The sequence below is a fragment of the Camarhynchus parvulus genome, chromosome Z (assembly GCF_901933205.1).
Source record: "Camarhynchus parvulus chromosome Z, STF_HiC, whole genome shotgun sequence".
Classification (NCBI taxonomy): Eukaryota; Metazoa; Chordata; class Aves; order Passeriformes; family Thraupidae; genus Camarhynchus; species Camarhynchus parvulus.
The window spans coordinates 42,629,201-42,645,926 of NC_044601.1; the positions used below are offsets into that span (position 1 = coordinate 42,629,201).

The window sequence follows — 16,726 nt, forward strand, 5'->3', positions numbered from 1 at the left end:
AAAATGTTATTACACATATAGTGCTTAACTACATTTTTTGTCTTAGGATAGGAAGGATTTCCACTTACCTAGTTCTCATGAACTAAATGTTCTATTTTCACTTTGGTGTGTATTCTCCCTCTGTAATGAGCGGAAAATACTTGACCTGAAACCACTAATGGCATTGAAGGATAAATAGGTGGGTCTGTCTACCTGTATTCATAAAAGTGAAGCTACAAAACTTAAATTATACTAAAAGCTTAATTTCTAAAATAAGATTAGACAAGTTCAGCTTTGTATTTCAGAGAAGTATAAAAGAGAGCTTATTTAGTGAGGGCAGGGCTTTTTGCTTTACCTGTTATTCACCACACGTCCTGCTTTTCTAAAGACGTAGCAAAATTTTATGCTTCCCATCAACCATTCAGGAATTCAAGCACTGTCATTTTAGAAGTTAGGGTTCAGCTAAAGAATTTCTATTTTTATTCCCTCATTTAATTATCTTACTCATCTGATATACAGTACTTTCAACAGTAACTTGCCCTTTCTCCTACTGGGAAAAGAGAAATGTAACAGTTCCTGCTGTACAGTAGAGTTTGATAAAGACATTAACTTCAGTTCCATAAAAGTAAGCAACTACTGCCTTGCAAAGGCTTATAAGAACTAACAAGAGGAGATTTCTTCACTTTTACTGTAAAATGCACACAACTTGTCCAGTCTCAAACAGGAAGTAGAAAATGAAAAGGTCCTCTTGTCTGGAAAGGGAATTATTTATGTGGTGATATGATGCTACATTTTTGTGCTGAGTCAGTACTTTGTCTACAAATGGCCCTGATACTTCAAAAACCTCTCTGTAGATAATTAAAATTTGGCTATCACCTTCAATGACACCCAGATTCAACAAGCATGTTGGGAAGCAGGAGGAGATATTCAAGTTCACATAGTAACCTTAAAGAGTCAAATGGGAAGAATCAGTATCAGAATACACAAGGTCTGCAATGAATCAGGGAAATGACTCTGTAGTAACTATTTTAATTAACTGTGGCTGACCAACCCCATTATGATTCTGACAGACATTTCTCCATTCTACTAAAGAGGACAGCTTTCTCAGATTATTAAAAACAACTTTGCATTAGCTACTTTGAATACTGCCAGCAGTGAAGCCCTGGCATTCAGGAATGAGGACCATGTCCACATTCTTGGGACTGCACAATACATTATTTATTTTCAAATGAAAAATAAAACCTGAATCCAATGAGATTCCAGTTCTCTGCCATCTGTTCTTTGTGGGAGCCATTAGAGGAAGGTCATGGCTGTAGACTCTCTCCTACACCTAAATCTTAGATACTGTTTTTTCTCAGAAATATGCAAATAGAGCTCACACTACCTGCTGACAGGTTAAGGAAAGCAGGAAAAACCACAAGAAAAACATGCTTTATTTAAAAAATACAATTGTGAATACCATTGTAATAAATTTTTTTCAACTGTGTATGATTCCCCCCTCAAAAAGCTATGCACTTAGCAAAATGTAGCATAACAATAACTTGTCAAATGGGATCCAGGAACAGGTTTCTTCAGCATTTCTATGTAATCACATGTGCAGGTATTTCATGTTCTAGAATTAAGTAGGTATTCCTTTTTCCATTCCCAAGAAAACAAAATGGTAATCTAAAGCAAGGGCTGCTTTTCCTAAATGTCCAAAGAATTGTATTATCCCCAGACTGTAAATCAGAAGACAGTGAGCAGTAACCAAGTAATGCCAGCAATATCATGAGGAAATTAAATGCCCACAATGCTTTTCAAAGAAAATATCAAAAAGCTTAGTATTATTTAATTTCCAAACCATAGTTACCAAGAGTTTTAAATCATCTTTTTCAGGCTTAGCTGAGAGCATCTGGTATTTTAATAATGAAAGTGCCCTGTATATATGGCAATTTGTCTTGTTGCACCTTTTATGAGGATCAAAGTATTGAAAAGATTCTTTAAACTATGGAAAACCAGTTATGTGCAGGAAATTGAGAGCTCAGATGAAGAAGGAAGAAAAAAAGGTTCAGAAGATGACCTATCAAGAGCTAGCTATGAAATTCATGATGGTCATAGACCTAAAGTGCTTTACCTGAAAGATACATTTAAGTAAATGAAATCTTTGAAAGACACATTTGCCTAAATCTGAGAAGGTAGAAACTTTAATATTTAAATAAATACCTCAATATCTAGTCACATATACATAATCCCGCATTCAATAATTTTTTATGCTATAATAATTTTTTTAACTTCATTACATTTTTCCTGTGTTACAACAATATAGAAGATTGCCATCACACAATAAATACAAAAAAATAATATCCCCTTCAATACATAGAACACAGAACATTTGAGCTGACAATATCTTCACAATAGAGGGAAAAAGTCTTCCCCTGTTCTCTCTAGGTCTTCTCAATTTGTATATCTGTAACAGGAAGAATTATATGAAAAAATTATCAAATTACAAAATTATGAAGGCACAGAACAATTCATAGTTTTGCACCCCTTTCCTAGAGTTTGAAGGTACCAAAAAGTTTCCTTCATTGTCAAACTTAAAGATCTAAAATTAAGTTAAATAAAAGATCGAACAGGAAAATATGATCATGGGAGGAAATAAAAGTGGTAGTTCAAACATACAACAGTATGGGAAGTGCTCTTTAGCAAGTACAGTGAAGCTGCTGTTGCTTAGGTCCCCCTTTCTTTCAAAAGCTTTTAAAATTCTTTCAAATACATTTAGTGCTCCCTCTGTCAGTATTTCCAGTGGCATATCCCCAGACCCTAACTCTTTGGCTTGGAGATCAACACCTGCAGGACCAGCAGGCTTACCTATAAGTTTACTGTAGTAAAGTGTAGCAGGGAGGCATTTGGGATGCAATTAATGCAAGTGCTTTGGAAGTCAGTAAGAAAGTGAAAGAAAAACCTCAATAATTTCACTCTCCTGATCCACACCATAGGATGTTTCACAAATTTGAGATATTTGATTCATATATGTTCTTGCTTTGTTGAGACAGAATTGCACAGCTTGAGACCTGCTCAAGTAGCTGTGACAGGTTCCTGTCCCCTCTCTCATTGCCCGTCACCACCCTTACAGATATGCATGAACAACTCTTTCTATAGCAAAAGTGCAAGCTGGAAAAACCGACTGGTTTGGGTCTCCACATCACATTTTCCTTTGTATGTCTTTCTATTTTAAAAACCAGTATCATTATCTGATGTAACAAATAGTACACAATGAATTATGATGGTGAGTTTGTAACATACAGAATGGGAGGCTGTATTATCTCTTGAAGGCTCTGTCTGTTGAAACAAGAGGCTAAATAAACCAGTCTTGAAACAATGCTCCAGTGACCAGGATGGTTTATGCTGTGTAAAATTTGCTACTAATCTTTCCTTCATCATTTATACTTACATTTCAGCTCTCTGTCTTCAAAAGAAGCATCTCTGCAGTTGTGTGTATCGTTATCTTTTGCAAGTTCTGTAAGCAAAGGACATATATACACGCAGCAGTGAGCATAGCTTAAACTTTTCCTATAGTGATAGATCTGGGTTAGAAACTGCCAGCTCAGGCCACTCAGGATATAGAGTGACTTGAATGCAGAGCAAAGGATGAGATTAGCACCAAATGCTGTTTCTGTTTGGGCAAGTACTCTCAAGAGAGTTTTTCTTCAGAAAAATGCCAATGGCCAGCATGAACCAATTTTCACACAGCAATTTAATTGGTAGTGGTCTCCAAATACCCATGCCACAAATTAAAAGTAAGTCAGCCAGTAACCATTTTGACAGGCAGCAAAAGGATTTTAATTTCTTCTCTCCTGCTGTAAATATTAAGTCTCTTTTCTTCATTTCCTTCAGTTGCACCTGTCATGGTGGTACTGGCCTTCCACAGAGGTTTGCACACAGTAAATAGCATCAATATCACAACACAGAAAGTAAGCTTCCCTGAGTTTCTCTCAATGGGACCAAATCTCTGTCATGAATGTTGTGACAAAGACCCTCAAACGCATGCTATGATACTGGAAAAAACAGAGGAATGTGCCAACACAGTTCAAATTGCAGCAAAAAGTCTGCACATCAGGATGTGATGCCATTCTGAGCTATTATGTTCCAGGGAGCCTGTCCCGTCCTATTGCAGACTTTCCAAAACAGAGTATACTGCTCTGTCCTTTTCTTGTGCATATCAGGAGTGCATCAGATCCTGGAAGAACAACTTTTCTGCAAGTAGAAAAGCCTACTTGAACGCTTTTCATTCCTTTCAAAAGGATGACACAGTCATGAAAAGCCATTCTTCAATTGTAATTTATAGTTGTCATGTAAATGAAATGTAGAAAGCAATATAAAATGGAATTTAAATCTCCATTTGGTTGTCACCATTACAAAGTTAATTCTCAAGCAATTATTTCCACAAGATTCACACTCTGCTGGATTAACTTTGTAGGTACATACTTGCTATTGATGGACTCGCCACAGGTGTTCTGTTGCCCTTATTTGCTCTAGCTGAAACAAAACAAAACAAAAAAATTTAAAAACAACCCAAAATACTTGCCTTAGATCTAATGAGGAGCTTAAACACATTGGTGGGAGGGGCACACATTACATAGTGTAATTATTTGTTCTCAAAACACTAAAGTTCTTCCAGAACTTTAAAATAAATTCTTCAGTACTCCCAATCTGTTGGTTTCCTTCCCAACTTCCTTTTCTTGTTTCTAAGCTGGAATTCCATTGATACTATGCACTAACATCACTGGAAAATACTTGTTCAAATGGTTTCCCATTGCATCTTTTCACCCAGAATTTGAACGTATCAGAAAACAGGGAACAGAAAGGGGATCATCTTCTCAGTGCTTTTTGAGGGGAAAAATGCTCACATTCTGGGAAGATTCTGTTCTGAAACAATCACTTGTCCAGTAACCCAGGACAGCTTAGGATTCAAGATAAAAACTTATTTTTAAGTTTTATAGTGTCTCTTATAGTGTAAACTTATAGCTTAGCTTTTGAATCAACTTGTAGTTTATCAAACACACACACACTCACATGTGTATGTGTGTATGATAGATAGATATGAAAGCTAATGTGATGTGCATTATCACATACACAAACAATAAATATTACTCAGGCAACCTAGGAAATTTCTGACCTTCAATGAAATCCCCAGTGGGATTCTTTTGAGCAGTCAAGAATTTTGCTGTCCCTTCTTCCACTTTCATGTTCTCCTCCTATTCCTATTATGTCCTTAGGACAAGTATATTCTTATACTTGCAGGATTATCTGCAGTCCTCTTGCAGCCTGTTAGAATTACCTGCAAGCCTGTTAAGCTTATGAATACTTCTCTCAGGACTTTTCCATAGCCACCCCCCTCCCCCACCCAACCTATGAAAGAAAAAGAAATTAACAGTACTTCTTTCAGCTTAAGTTACAAGTTTAAAACTTTTTTTTCCTTTATTTTGGCTGCTAGCTATAGTCTTTTCATACTCAGACAACTTACAAATTATTTCTTCAAGTTTTTATTTTGTTAGCTAGCAAGTGAAAACAAATTATTGCCAAATGCTTTAGCTTTTGTACATACTGTGATGCTGAAAATATCCAATATTAATTCAGGAAGTGAACTGAGAAAGCTCAAAACTTAGTAAGGAAATCAATGAAATATTCACTTAAAAAAACAGGTGCTCTCACAGTTCAGTGAAATTCTCTATTTCAGAGAATGCAGAATAAGAACCACTAAAAATCCTCCAGTATCCTGTCTACCACCAGCATTCTGGTCCCCAGTCAAAAGGGAGGACACAGAACAGGAACCTTCAATTTCCAGTAGGTAAAAAGTAAGTGCTTTGATGATGCAATAAGTTAGACACTAATCTTAGTGCTTACATCTTTACCTATAAGAAAGATTAACAGACATGCATGGCTAAGTGGGGTTTGTGAGGGGTTGATAACCTGTTTCCCTCTGGCAACTTTCTAGTATCTACTCAAGTCCAGCAAAGAAAGAGAATTAAATGATATGGTAAAAACCTGTCTCATTCCACTCAGCGAGGATGACTTAACAGAGCAGATTGATAATAACTGAGACACTCTAAAATAAATAATTTGCATACCTTTTCTTATGCAGAGCAGAAACAGAAGCACTGATCCAACAAAAGCAGTTGCAATGAGAGTTGCTCCAACAAAGCGTCTGCTCTCAGTCTGGAGAATGCCATCAGTTGAATCTTCAAGAAAAACAGGTGGAGGATAAGACATTGCATAATTGCATAGGATCTTCTCTTTGCCTTTCATTTTCATTGTATTATTTTTGCTATGAGCAATTAAGACATAATAAAAACTTTATAGATTGTGTCTAAGGTCAGGTGTTAATAACAGAAGTGCACATAGCACTTTTTTCCACATAAGGCGAGGAGAAGATAGAACATATTAATATTTTCCTTTGTTCTCTGCATTCCATGTGATAGTGCTTTTGATCCCATCAGAATTCTGCTTGTCAAAGTGTTACATCTGGCTTAGTTTCCCATCAGGATTACCAGAAAAAGGTCATTGAGAAAGAGGACACAGTTCCTTTCATCTGGTAATGACTGCTCTAAATGGAAAGGGTAAGCGGTCTCCTTGAATCCCACATATTTTGCTTGTTAAAATCAGACTTGCCCATTGAAAGAATTACTTGGTTTTCTCACTCTAAACATGGCTGTTTCAAACCCTGGTCATGTCCAAAAAAGTGTGACTGCACAGGTGTTTTTAAAACTAGATGGTGAATTGAATCAGGGAAATAACCTCACTAAGTAACAGTCTGACAAAGAGAAATACTGTTTTTGAGTTGGATCAGGTCTCCAGTCTGGTTGAAAATATATCAGGCTACAATGCAGAAAAGAATAATCAAAAGCAAATGCAGAAGAGGAGCTGCCCAGTTAAAATGTTTAATTAGGAATTATATTGGTCTTGTCCATTTAGGAGTTTTCCTTCAATTCTGACTTTATGAGGGAAAAAAAATCTGTATACAAGTACTTAAATTGAAATATCCTCAAAGCAAAGGCTGTAGTGGCAGGAAAAGACCATATTGTTCAAGTTTATGTGACAGTAATCATCAACAAACTAGAATAATCTTGGAAGATGGAAGGATTTAATTTCCAGATGCTGAGTTACGTGTCTTCCAAATAATGGACCTTTTAAAACATTCAGACTCAATTTCCAGATACCTGCAGGCCACACAAAATTCCTGTCTTTAAATTCTGACCGTACATGCGTGATGGACATGTTATATGGTGAAAGTATACATTAATAACAAAACTTAATGACACAGGTATTTCTTTCTAGCCTCTTCAAAATTTGGAAAGAGAAACAAATGCCAGCTGATTTGACTGGGACAAAATTACATTAGCCCCTTGAAGTGTATTACCATAAATGAAATTTAGAAGTGTTACCTGCTATGCGTAAAATGGCAGTTGTATTTTCTTGCAGCTCTTTATTCCAGAATATACAGTAAAAAATCTCATCAATTCCACTTTTGATTGTGAGGGTACTTGTCATACGGTACAACTGGTCACTGGCAGTTTCAAATTTTGTGTTTGCCTTATAAGTCAAATCTTCGTAGTTTCTATTTTGCCATATCACTTCAGCTTCTGGGTATCCTTCTGACTGACACGTCAACTTCCATTCATTGTGTCCTGTGCTCACCACTCCTTGGTTTATAATTCTGTAAGGAGCTAAACAATCGGAAATAAAAAATCATTACCAATAGGAAGCTAGAAGAACAGCCTGTATTAAATGAAAGATACCTTTTCTTTTTCCTCAGCCCCCAGGGTCAAGTTTCAGCTTGGATTTTGACAGGAAAGGTAAGTAACACTATTGAGTCTGTAACTGGAGGTACAGGGTTTATTACAATTTTGATGTGGTTTAGAAAGCTCACTAGGCTTTATGGTCTTTGTACTCTACATATGATTTTGCAACCTGATTCCTTACATGTCATGGCAGATTTAAAGGACAGAACATGGATTCAACCTAAGCAGAAGTGCCAAGTTACACAGCTGTGCAAGCACCATTGGACAGCTCTTGTCTCCAATGAGGTTTATTTAACTGCTAATCCAGATACATCTTACTTCAGGGTCTCCTCTGAAATCTTTTAAGAGTATCAGAGTATTGAACCTCTGGTAGTAGCACACGCACCCTTAACTTTCAGGTGGATTGTCTTGTAGTCAGCTCCCCCATAGACAACAACACAGCGGTAAACCCCTGCATCTCTGAGCTTCACATCAGTGATCTGAAGGAGAGACTGTCCCAAGTTCAGATTCTCTTTCAACAATTTTATTCTTCCCCTAAAGTCAATGTGCTGATTTTTGAGGTCTTCCTCTCCTTTGCGAAGCACATAAACCTGCTTCGACTCATCTTTCTTATCCCAGCTGACACTTAAATCTCTAAACTCTAATTTCCCATTCACTGGAAATGTGCATTCCATGGTCACATTGTTCCCACGTTCCACAATGCAGTGTGACTGAGGAGCTTCAACTGTGAATAAAGCTGAAAAACAAAATTTGGAAGAAATCTTAGTTTTTAAATAATACACCTAATCTTTAAAGTCATGTCTTACCATATCCATAGGAAATTTTAAGGACCAAAATATCCGCTCTGTTCTGAAAAGTTAAACATTTTGGTATGTAGTTGTCCAAGTGTGTGATAAAACACAAGACCTCTGCTGTATACACACACAATGGGCACTCATATCTGCAGACACCTGCTTTGTCCACACACAAAGTGTGATGCTGTACTAAAAACAGCGAACTGTATATGCACAGCCCCCAGGTGTTGCTTTGAGAAAACACTGCCGTGGTAACAGGCAAGTGTTAGTAATGGGAATGTTCTGTTTATATAAATGCCAATTGTTTTTTACCCACAATGTTAAAGAATACACAACATTTCCCAGGTTTGATAGAGCCTAGAAAACCTTTGGTGTAATGCTAATGGTACCTTGTTTGAAATGGTGCCTCTGCTGGAACACTGACAGGGATTTTAACCTGGCCCCATACCAAAATACATGCCTCTAGTTTAATGTAAAGCTATGCTTAGACCTTTTCACTTAAAACATTAAGGGAAAAACCTCGAATGCTAGCAGCTGGAGGAAAACTAGAGAAATTAACATTTCTGCGCTTATACATGGAAAGAAAACACACTAAAATAGTTCTACTGCTTTTTACGGCTTCTTACCATTTAGGAAATGCCAGTAGAATAAAAATACATACAAAAACAAAGGCCTTCCCATGATGCAGATGGAACCTAAACCAATAAAAAAACAGACAAATAGAAATAAATACTCATTTTCTGAGTTGCACTGTCAAATACACTTCATAGCAATCCACACAAAGAACTGGACAGGAGACACTGAATCCTGTCCTATTTAAAAACAGGATGAAACTGCACCCACTAGATAATCAGGCAGAAATCTTCCTGCATGGGTGGGTCCAGGAAAACATATTGCTTTATTTGCTTTAAATATCTGTTCTTGACAGATGGCTAAATAAATCCTTTATCATTATCTGTTGATAAGTGAATAAGTATTCACAAATACCCAGTTGTACCCCTAACTATAGCAGGGAATGTTGCTCCCATTAGGAGAATGAAAGAATTTTCTATACTGTCAGTGCAGGAAATAGAACTTGGTTCTTTCCCACCTGTTCATTTTATTTTAACATACTGTGAATACACCCTGCTTTTTTACCCTGGTCCCACAGTACATACCAGAAGGCTCACAAAGTTACATATATTGTGAAAACAATTCACGCAGTATTCATTTCATAACATGTATTTATGCAATAACAACTATGAATCAATTGTTCACACAGTAGTGCCTTTGTAAAACAGTGACAAAGCCAGTCAATCTACAAGCAGAATCTATTGCCTTGAATTTCTGCTGCTTTACATCTGAATACAAAAGTCATTTCACTTTTCTGTCAGAAGTTTTTCCCCTCTTTACTGACATAGGCTTTACAGTCCTACACAACATTTTAACATTTTAAAATGCTTATTAATATCAACTCATACATTTAATCTTCACACACCCACTGCTTTTTGTAAGTCTGTATTTTCAGTAATAAATACAGAAAATGGTAACTTTTTTTTCTAAATAAAGTTCTAATTTTGGATCCACAAAATAAGGAAGGATTGCCTTTAGCTGTTTTCTAGTGGTAGTTTCAGAATCTGTATAAGAAATTAGACGACTGTAACGCTCATGACACTTCCTAACTGATGAGATTCTATCTTGACTGCCATTCTTCACAATTTTTATGTTTCATCCTTCCTTCTCTGATTGTCAACTTCAAGATGACAGTGAAAAAACAATTTTGTCTTGAATTCATAAGACACATGTGCCCTTACAGTGCTGTGGCTTAAGGGAACTAGACTCCTTCTAACAATTTGATTCAAAGTACTTCTTTTCCTTAGACTGCTGCTGCCTTATCCCAACAGCTGATTTGCAGCAAGCAATGCATATGGAGCTGAGAAAGGAAGGCAAGCCATTACATTGCTAACAATGTAAGCATAGTCTGAAAACAGGCACAGGAAAAATACAAATAAGACTGTCAGGGTGCAAGATCTGATTAATTGATAAATCCTAGGCTTCAAAAAGTGGTTAGGTACCAGACTTACTCCTTAGCCACAAGTGATGTCCTTGAAAGCACTAGAAAATTGCAGCCCAATCCTGTGGGTCCCCAAGAGCTTCTCTGAACATGTATGCATCAGGATGCCTCCATCATGATTCCCCTGCTAGAGTAACAAGCACTCCGGACCACCAACTAAGCTCCAACGTAAAGCTTCTCAAACAAGACAGAGGTATACCCATCACACAAATGTACCATAATCACCCTTATTCTGGAGACAAGCCTACCACTGAGACTGACTGGGTATTGTGCACTCCCCCTATCAGAATGACCAGAGTTGCAGCACACTCAGACTCGAAATACTTTCCATTTTTTTTTTATTTTAAAGTAGAGGCTGTAGACCGCTCGTAACAAAGCAGACTGCTTGAACTAGTACACTGCTTGGAACAAACAGTATGTGCTCTACAGTCAGGATACTGAAAGATACCCATACTCCTGCCTGCAACCCCCATCCACCTTTTTGACAGGAAAACTGAGTATTGGCATGATCTCCAGGAGGGGTGCTCTGATTAACTCCTGGAAGACAAGACAACAAGCTAGCTTTTATAGTCCCAAGACCCATGTTTATGACCTGCAATTGCTAACACTTATTAGCATGCTTTCTCCCACAGTAGAGGAAAACAAGCTTTACAATACACAAAAGAAGTATGACTATTACTTACAAATTTCCTCAAGACTGAGAAAGTTTGCTGCTGTATTCAATTTTTCACTTTCAGAGGGAAAAAAATGTAGGTCCATGTCAAATTCAGGTGCACATGCAAAAAGAAAACCACTGCAATAACCATTATAGAACCTTCTCCTGTTTTACCCTGAGCAGAACAATCCTCTGGATCAGTTTGAGACCTTGACATCAATCAAAGTCCTTTACTAAAGCTTGCTATTTTTCTTACAGTACATACCACAATGCCCTTTCTGTCCTCCTGCCAGCTTCCAACATCTGTAGCAAATAGTTTTTTAAAAGCAAAGTATATTCTAAACTGTACAAGTTGCTCCTCAGTACTGCTGCTGCACGTTTCTGCAGCAGAATCAAATGAAAAAGACAGGGAAAAACAGAACTATTTGTCAAAAGACTTCATGTGACAACTTAAATGTTGATGTAAGTACACCTACTTCTTTAGGAAACTTCCCCATTATTGGAAACTTCCCCAGCAGGGAAAATTCTGTATTGCTAACAGTGGTTCACTGTAACCAAACACACAAATGCTGCAAAAATTTGAACATAAAATGCCATTGGCATTTTAAGAAACACACAATCTAATCAAAGCTATGTGTGAGCATCAGTCCTTGGAACACCAACTGGAGGTGGTCATCCATCTACTCAAACTCAGGGTCCCTAGATTATTAATCTCAAGCCATGCCAAAAAGCTGCTAACAACAGCTAGAACTTTCTACACAATTTTCTCATGTCCGTAAAGGTCATAGGAATAGAAACAATGTAAGAATAACAGGAAAAGCATTTCCTACCCTCCTTTTGTAAAGACAGATATTCTCTTCCCAAGATTTGGACACAGTGAAGGCCACTTGCCTTGCTACTGTGTAGTGAAAAAAAGTTCTTAATCCTATGTACTATTTTAGCAAAAAATAGAGAGTACTGTCTTTTTCATTTTCTCGATTCTAGAAGTCCTTTAGGAATACAGAACCTCCCTCCCCCCTCAAGCACTAGAAGCAAAAGAATGAACTCACATTAACTTGTAGACTGTAGAGGGAGAACCGAGTCAACAGCACAAAATACAACTCTAAACATATGTTTCAGTATAAATTCATTCTCTTAAGTTGCCTTCACATACATCAGAAAAAGCTTGAAATTCTCAGAGTTAAAGTACTGTAAAATGAACGCTCTAAAAAGTTACACTGTTTTCTTCTTTCCACTTGACAGCCTGCTCACAGTATCTGTCATGGAAGAAAAACCACGTAATATACAAAACTGAAAAGGTTGATGTTTTTACTTGATGTGTGAGATTAATGTGGAAACCGTGGTATATAAAATAGCTGAATGTAACATTTAGGTTGTAACAACCTGAAACTACCTTAGGAGATTGAGGGGGTGGATATTCGCAGTAGGTGAGACCGATAAATGTTAATTTCCACTGGTTTTTTTGCTGCTCTTAAAAATAGGCTAAATTATATTGTCTCCGTAAAGAAAAAAAAAAGTGCAACAGAAAGAAACTGAAACACATCTATAAAATACCGTGAGATCACAGAAGCCACCTTTCAATGTACTGACCTTTCAATGTCAGGAAATTCAGGAAATTAGTTTCTGCTTTTTCACTGCTTGAGGTCACAGGATTGCATTTTTCATGTAAATTTTTAGCAGCAAATAAAAGACCAGGACAGGTGGCGTTTTGTTTTGTTGAGTTTCTTTTTGTTCTTATTAATTTTGTTGTTTATACACATATACTCCTATATATATATATACACACACACGCATACACATCTACATGCACACAAGCACAGTTCTATACTGCTGTGGCGGAGTTTGAGTTTTGGGGTTTTTTCACTTGCTCTGCAACGAACTTCCCAGACACCTATCTCAGTCCTGCCTGCCACCGGGCATTCCCAAGCAAACGCCTTCAGGGAGCACGCCCCCGGACAGGCTCGGGTGGCCGCCAGTGCCGTGGTCACCTCAGGCTGGGATGAGGCCGGGGCAGCACCGGGACCGGCTCCGGCCGCCGGCAACCCCGCGCCCCGCATTGCCGCCGTCCGGCTCCTCCCAGCCTGGCAGCTCCTCCCTGCCTGGGGCTCTCTCCGCGGCCGCCGCAGCTCTGCGGAGCGTCTCCCACCCCAGCTCGGCCAGGCCTCGGTGGGACCAGGGGTGCTACACCCCGGCCCCGGCCCCGGCCCCCCAGCTGCGGCTGCGCCGGCCGCGGCAGTGCCGGGAACTGCTCCCGGCCGCGGCCCTTCGCGGAAGGCCGTGCCGAAAACCCCCCGCGCCGTGCTCCTGCGCCTCACCTTTCCCAGCGCTTCAGCCGTGGCTGAGCAGGGAGTTCTCTAGGCAACTGCTCTGTTCCCGAGAGCCGCGAGCCCTAAACAACAAAACCAAAAGCGACATCAGTACTGCCTCACCCTGCGTCTGTTGCCTTTTCTTTATCCTTTCTTTTTTAACATGGTGAGATCATTTATTGTAAACGGATCGCTTGCACTTTCTAAACGGATGTATTTCCAGTATTCATGCAGAGGACTGGAAATGACACAGTATCCACAATATCCATGAATTCCCGGAGCTATGTCCTGCTTCTCCAGAGACAAAGAAACAATTTATTTTAATAGCTCTGTTCCCTGCCACTTAAAGAGCCTTCTGGGAAACCACCTCCAATTTAATAACATGATAATACGATCTGGACATGCAGTGTTGTGTATAGTTTTTTGCTGTGATAATATTTCTTACGTTATGAAACATTACAAGATCAGCCATTGCTTTCTCTTTTTCTGCGAGAAAGCAACCCATAAATAAGAATATTACTCAGGACATTACCAAAGAACCAAAGAGTGGTTATGAGAGTGTTTTACTAATGAGTGTATTTACAGGGTAAAATATAAATCAAATACAAAATTGTGATCCATGGTAGCATACACGTCTCAGAGATGTGTACTGAAGGAGGGGAAGGACACCCAAACCCCTGTGCTTTCTATACCCTAAGCATCAGGTACTGCCACCTGCAGTATGAAGTTAATGGTTTTGTGGGCCATAAGCCAGCAGGTGTTTGAGAAACCACAGGAATCCCTACCTGGAAGCCATTGGGTTTTCTGTTGATACAGCACATTAACAGCAATCGGTTTAATTGTGTTCAAATCTTCCAAAAAATATAATTCCTTCAAAAAGAAGAATGTAGATATTAGGTTATGCAATAAAAACTCCTCTGCATACCCCTCACACTCCTCTGCACACCCCTCAGACAGACAAAGACTGCTGTCACTGCTGCTTCCAGGCCCTTCCCATGGGATATCAGCTCAACAGAGACATATCTCCACAAGCACAGAGAAGCACAGAGGTCTCAAGGCACGTAGGAGCCCAAACAGATGACTTAGAGGAAGCTCATATTTTAAGAAGCTTCAAATTGTTTAGCAATAAACATGACATTTGTAAATGGCAAATTTACTTACACAACTATGTGGTGTTCATGAGTTACAAAAGCGTCATAAAACCAGACAAAATAATCGTAAGCCAAGCTATGAAGTTTCTTTCCAGTAAGAACAACAAATGACTGCAAAAACATTCCCAGAATGAAGTGGAAGCTTCTAGTTTATGATAAATGCTTTAAATTAACTAAGAAGACCAGATAACATAGGGACTTCCCCTACAACAAACAAAAAATGCTGTGTCAAAGCTACAGGCTTATCTTAGCTCTGTGTAGCTGCTAGGATTTTCCTTCACACAATTCCTATTTTTGGAAGTCAAATAGTAAAACAAAAAAATAGGTAAAAATCTACAAGGTTACAATCATCTTTCTTCATTAATGTAAAATATCAGAAGTCTGGATTGTTTTGCTGAACATTCATTCCTAAAATCTAAAAAGAAATGTTACTCTTACAAGTTAAATAATTAGTTATTATGGGGTTAAAATGTCTTGTGGTCATCTATGTTTACAGTCAGTACACTTCTGGCATACTTAAGTAAATATACTGTAAAACAAGGAAATTGGCTTGCTAAGTACTACAAATTCAGGACATTGGTCTTCAATTTATTTCTTCAGTTTCTTTCAAACTAACTGTTTTGATTGATAAATTTTGGAATTCAATTTTGTAGATAATCTTTCAATTTCAATTAAATCAGTCAGGCAGACTGATACAGATACAGCCTACTTTCCAGATACTAGTTCTACCAGCTATCTCTAGCATAATATGTTTCCTTCTCAATCTGGATTATATAATTGAAGAGAATAATGAATTGTTTAACATTCAAGTCATTATAGTAGAATTCAAACTGATGCATCCAAGTGCATTACATATAAAGATAAGAGGAAGAACGCTTGCTTTCTTTCAAATATTTCTTCTGGTTCTAATTCTGTGTTCCTCTTTCTTCCTCATCATGTAAAGATCACAAATAAATTACCTAATAAATATCTGCATCAGCTCAAATAATAACTATTTCAGTTTTTACTTGACTCTTTTTTTTTTTTAATTAGGTATCACAGTCAGCATTTCCAAGGTTCAATCATTTTTGGACCAGCTGTTTGTGGAGAAAATACGCCTTAAAATTTAAATATTATTTTTAAAAGTATGACAAGAACAAAGGAGACATGACTGCCTGTCTAATGGATATCAGATTTGTGTTACTTTGAAATGTGTTTATAACTTTGATGGGTCTTTTGTCATGGCAGCAATACCTGTTGCTTTCTGGACTAGAGAAACACTGCCTACCTTCAGAAATGCTGACAATCTAACAGCACCGTGCAATGTATGATACTGTCTGATTTTTTCCTCTCCATACCATGACCTGACAGACTGGGAATTAGAACAGGAGAGGCTATATCCCTCAGTGTGGTGCCATGAATATTTACAGTATCAGTGAAATCACATAATTCAAGCCACAAGTGGTACCGACAAAGGGAGGCAAGAGCTGCAGCCCCTGCTGCAAGTGGGCTCCTGCCAGTGTCTGAAGTCTGATGTAGCTCAAACCAGTCTCTCTTCCACAGGCAAGAATTGCAGTGGTTTCTTATGCCCTATGGAAACTAGTCTCCATTCTCTATGCTACTTCTTGAGTCCTAGATCCTTTCTTCAGAAACCTGTACTGTTTTTCTAGCAGTAAGTCACAGTTCTACCCCTCCACCTTTCCCTTATCTGTTCCTGTATTATTGAAATCTGCTGCCTCATCGTGCTAACCCCTCCACAGAAAGCAGATCTCTGTAACACAGAGGTTTGCCAGGGCTGCACTACAGAGGTCTACTGCACTCTGAAACTCCTTTCTCCTCAAGGAAAGATTTGGACAGACCAAAATGGTTTGCTTGGTTGCAAGGGGTTCAGTGGGTGAAGATGGATGGTATCTTTGGTAACCTGCTTTGAAAGAATGTTATAGTCTCACAAATTTATCAGTGAGACACCCATGAGTCACAATTCTCTCTGATGAAGTCTCGTCAGTGGCTGCCAGTGCAGTAGTGCCATCT

General features: G+C 38.3%; 1 protein-coding gene across 1 annotated transcript; it reads right to left on the reverse strand.

Annotated features, from left to right (window-relative positions):
* Positions 1–2,402: 2,402 nt before the first annotated feature.
* LOC115915541 (programmed cell death 1 ligand 1-like) lies at positions 2,403–13,737 on the reverse strand. The gene is made up of 8 exons (XM_030969013.1): positions 13,689–13,737; positions 9,178–9,246; positions 8,143–8,493; positions 7,401–7,682; positions 6,087–6,197; positions 4,444–4,494; positions 3,410–3,475; positions 2,403–2,425 (listed from the first exon to the last, which is right to left on the reverse strand). Exons 2-8 carry the CDS (start codon positions 9,230–9,232, stop codon positions 2,403–2,405), a joined length of 939 nt encoding a protein of 312 aa, XP_030824873.1. The 5' UTR covers positions 9,233–9,246; positions 13,689–13,737.
* Between the last annotated feature and the right edge of the window lie 2,989 nt (positions 13,738–16,726).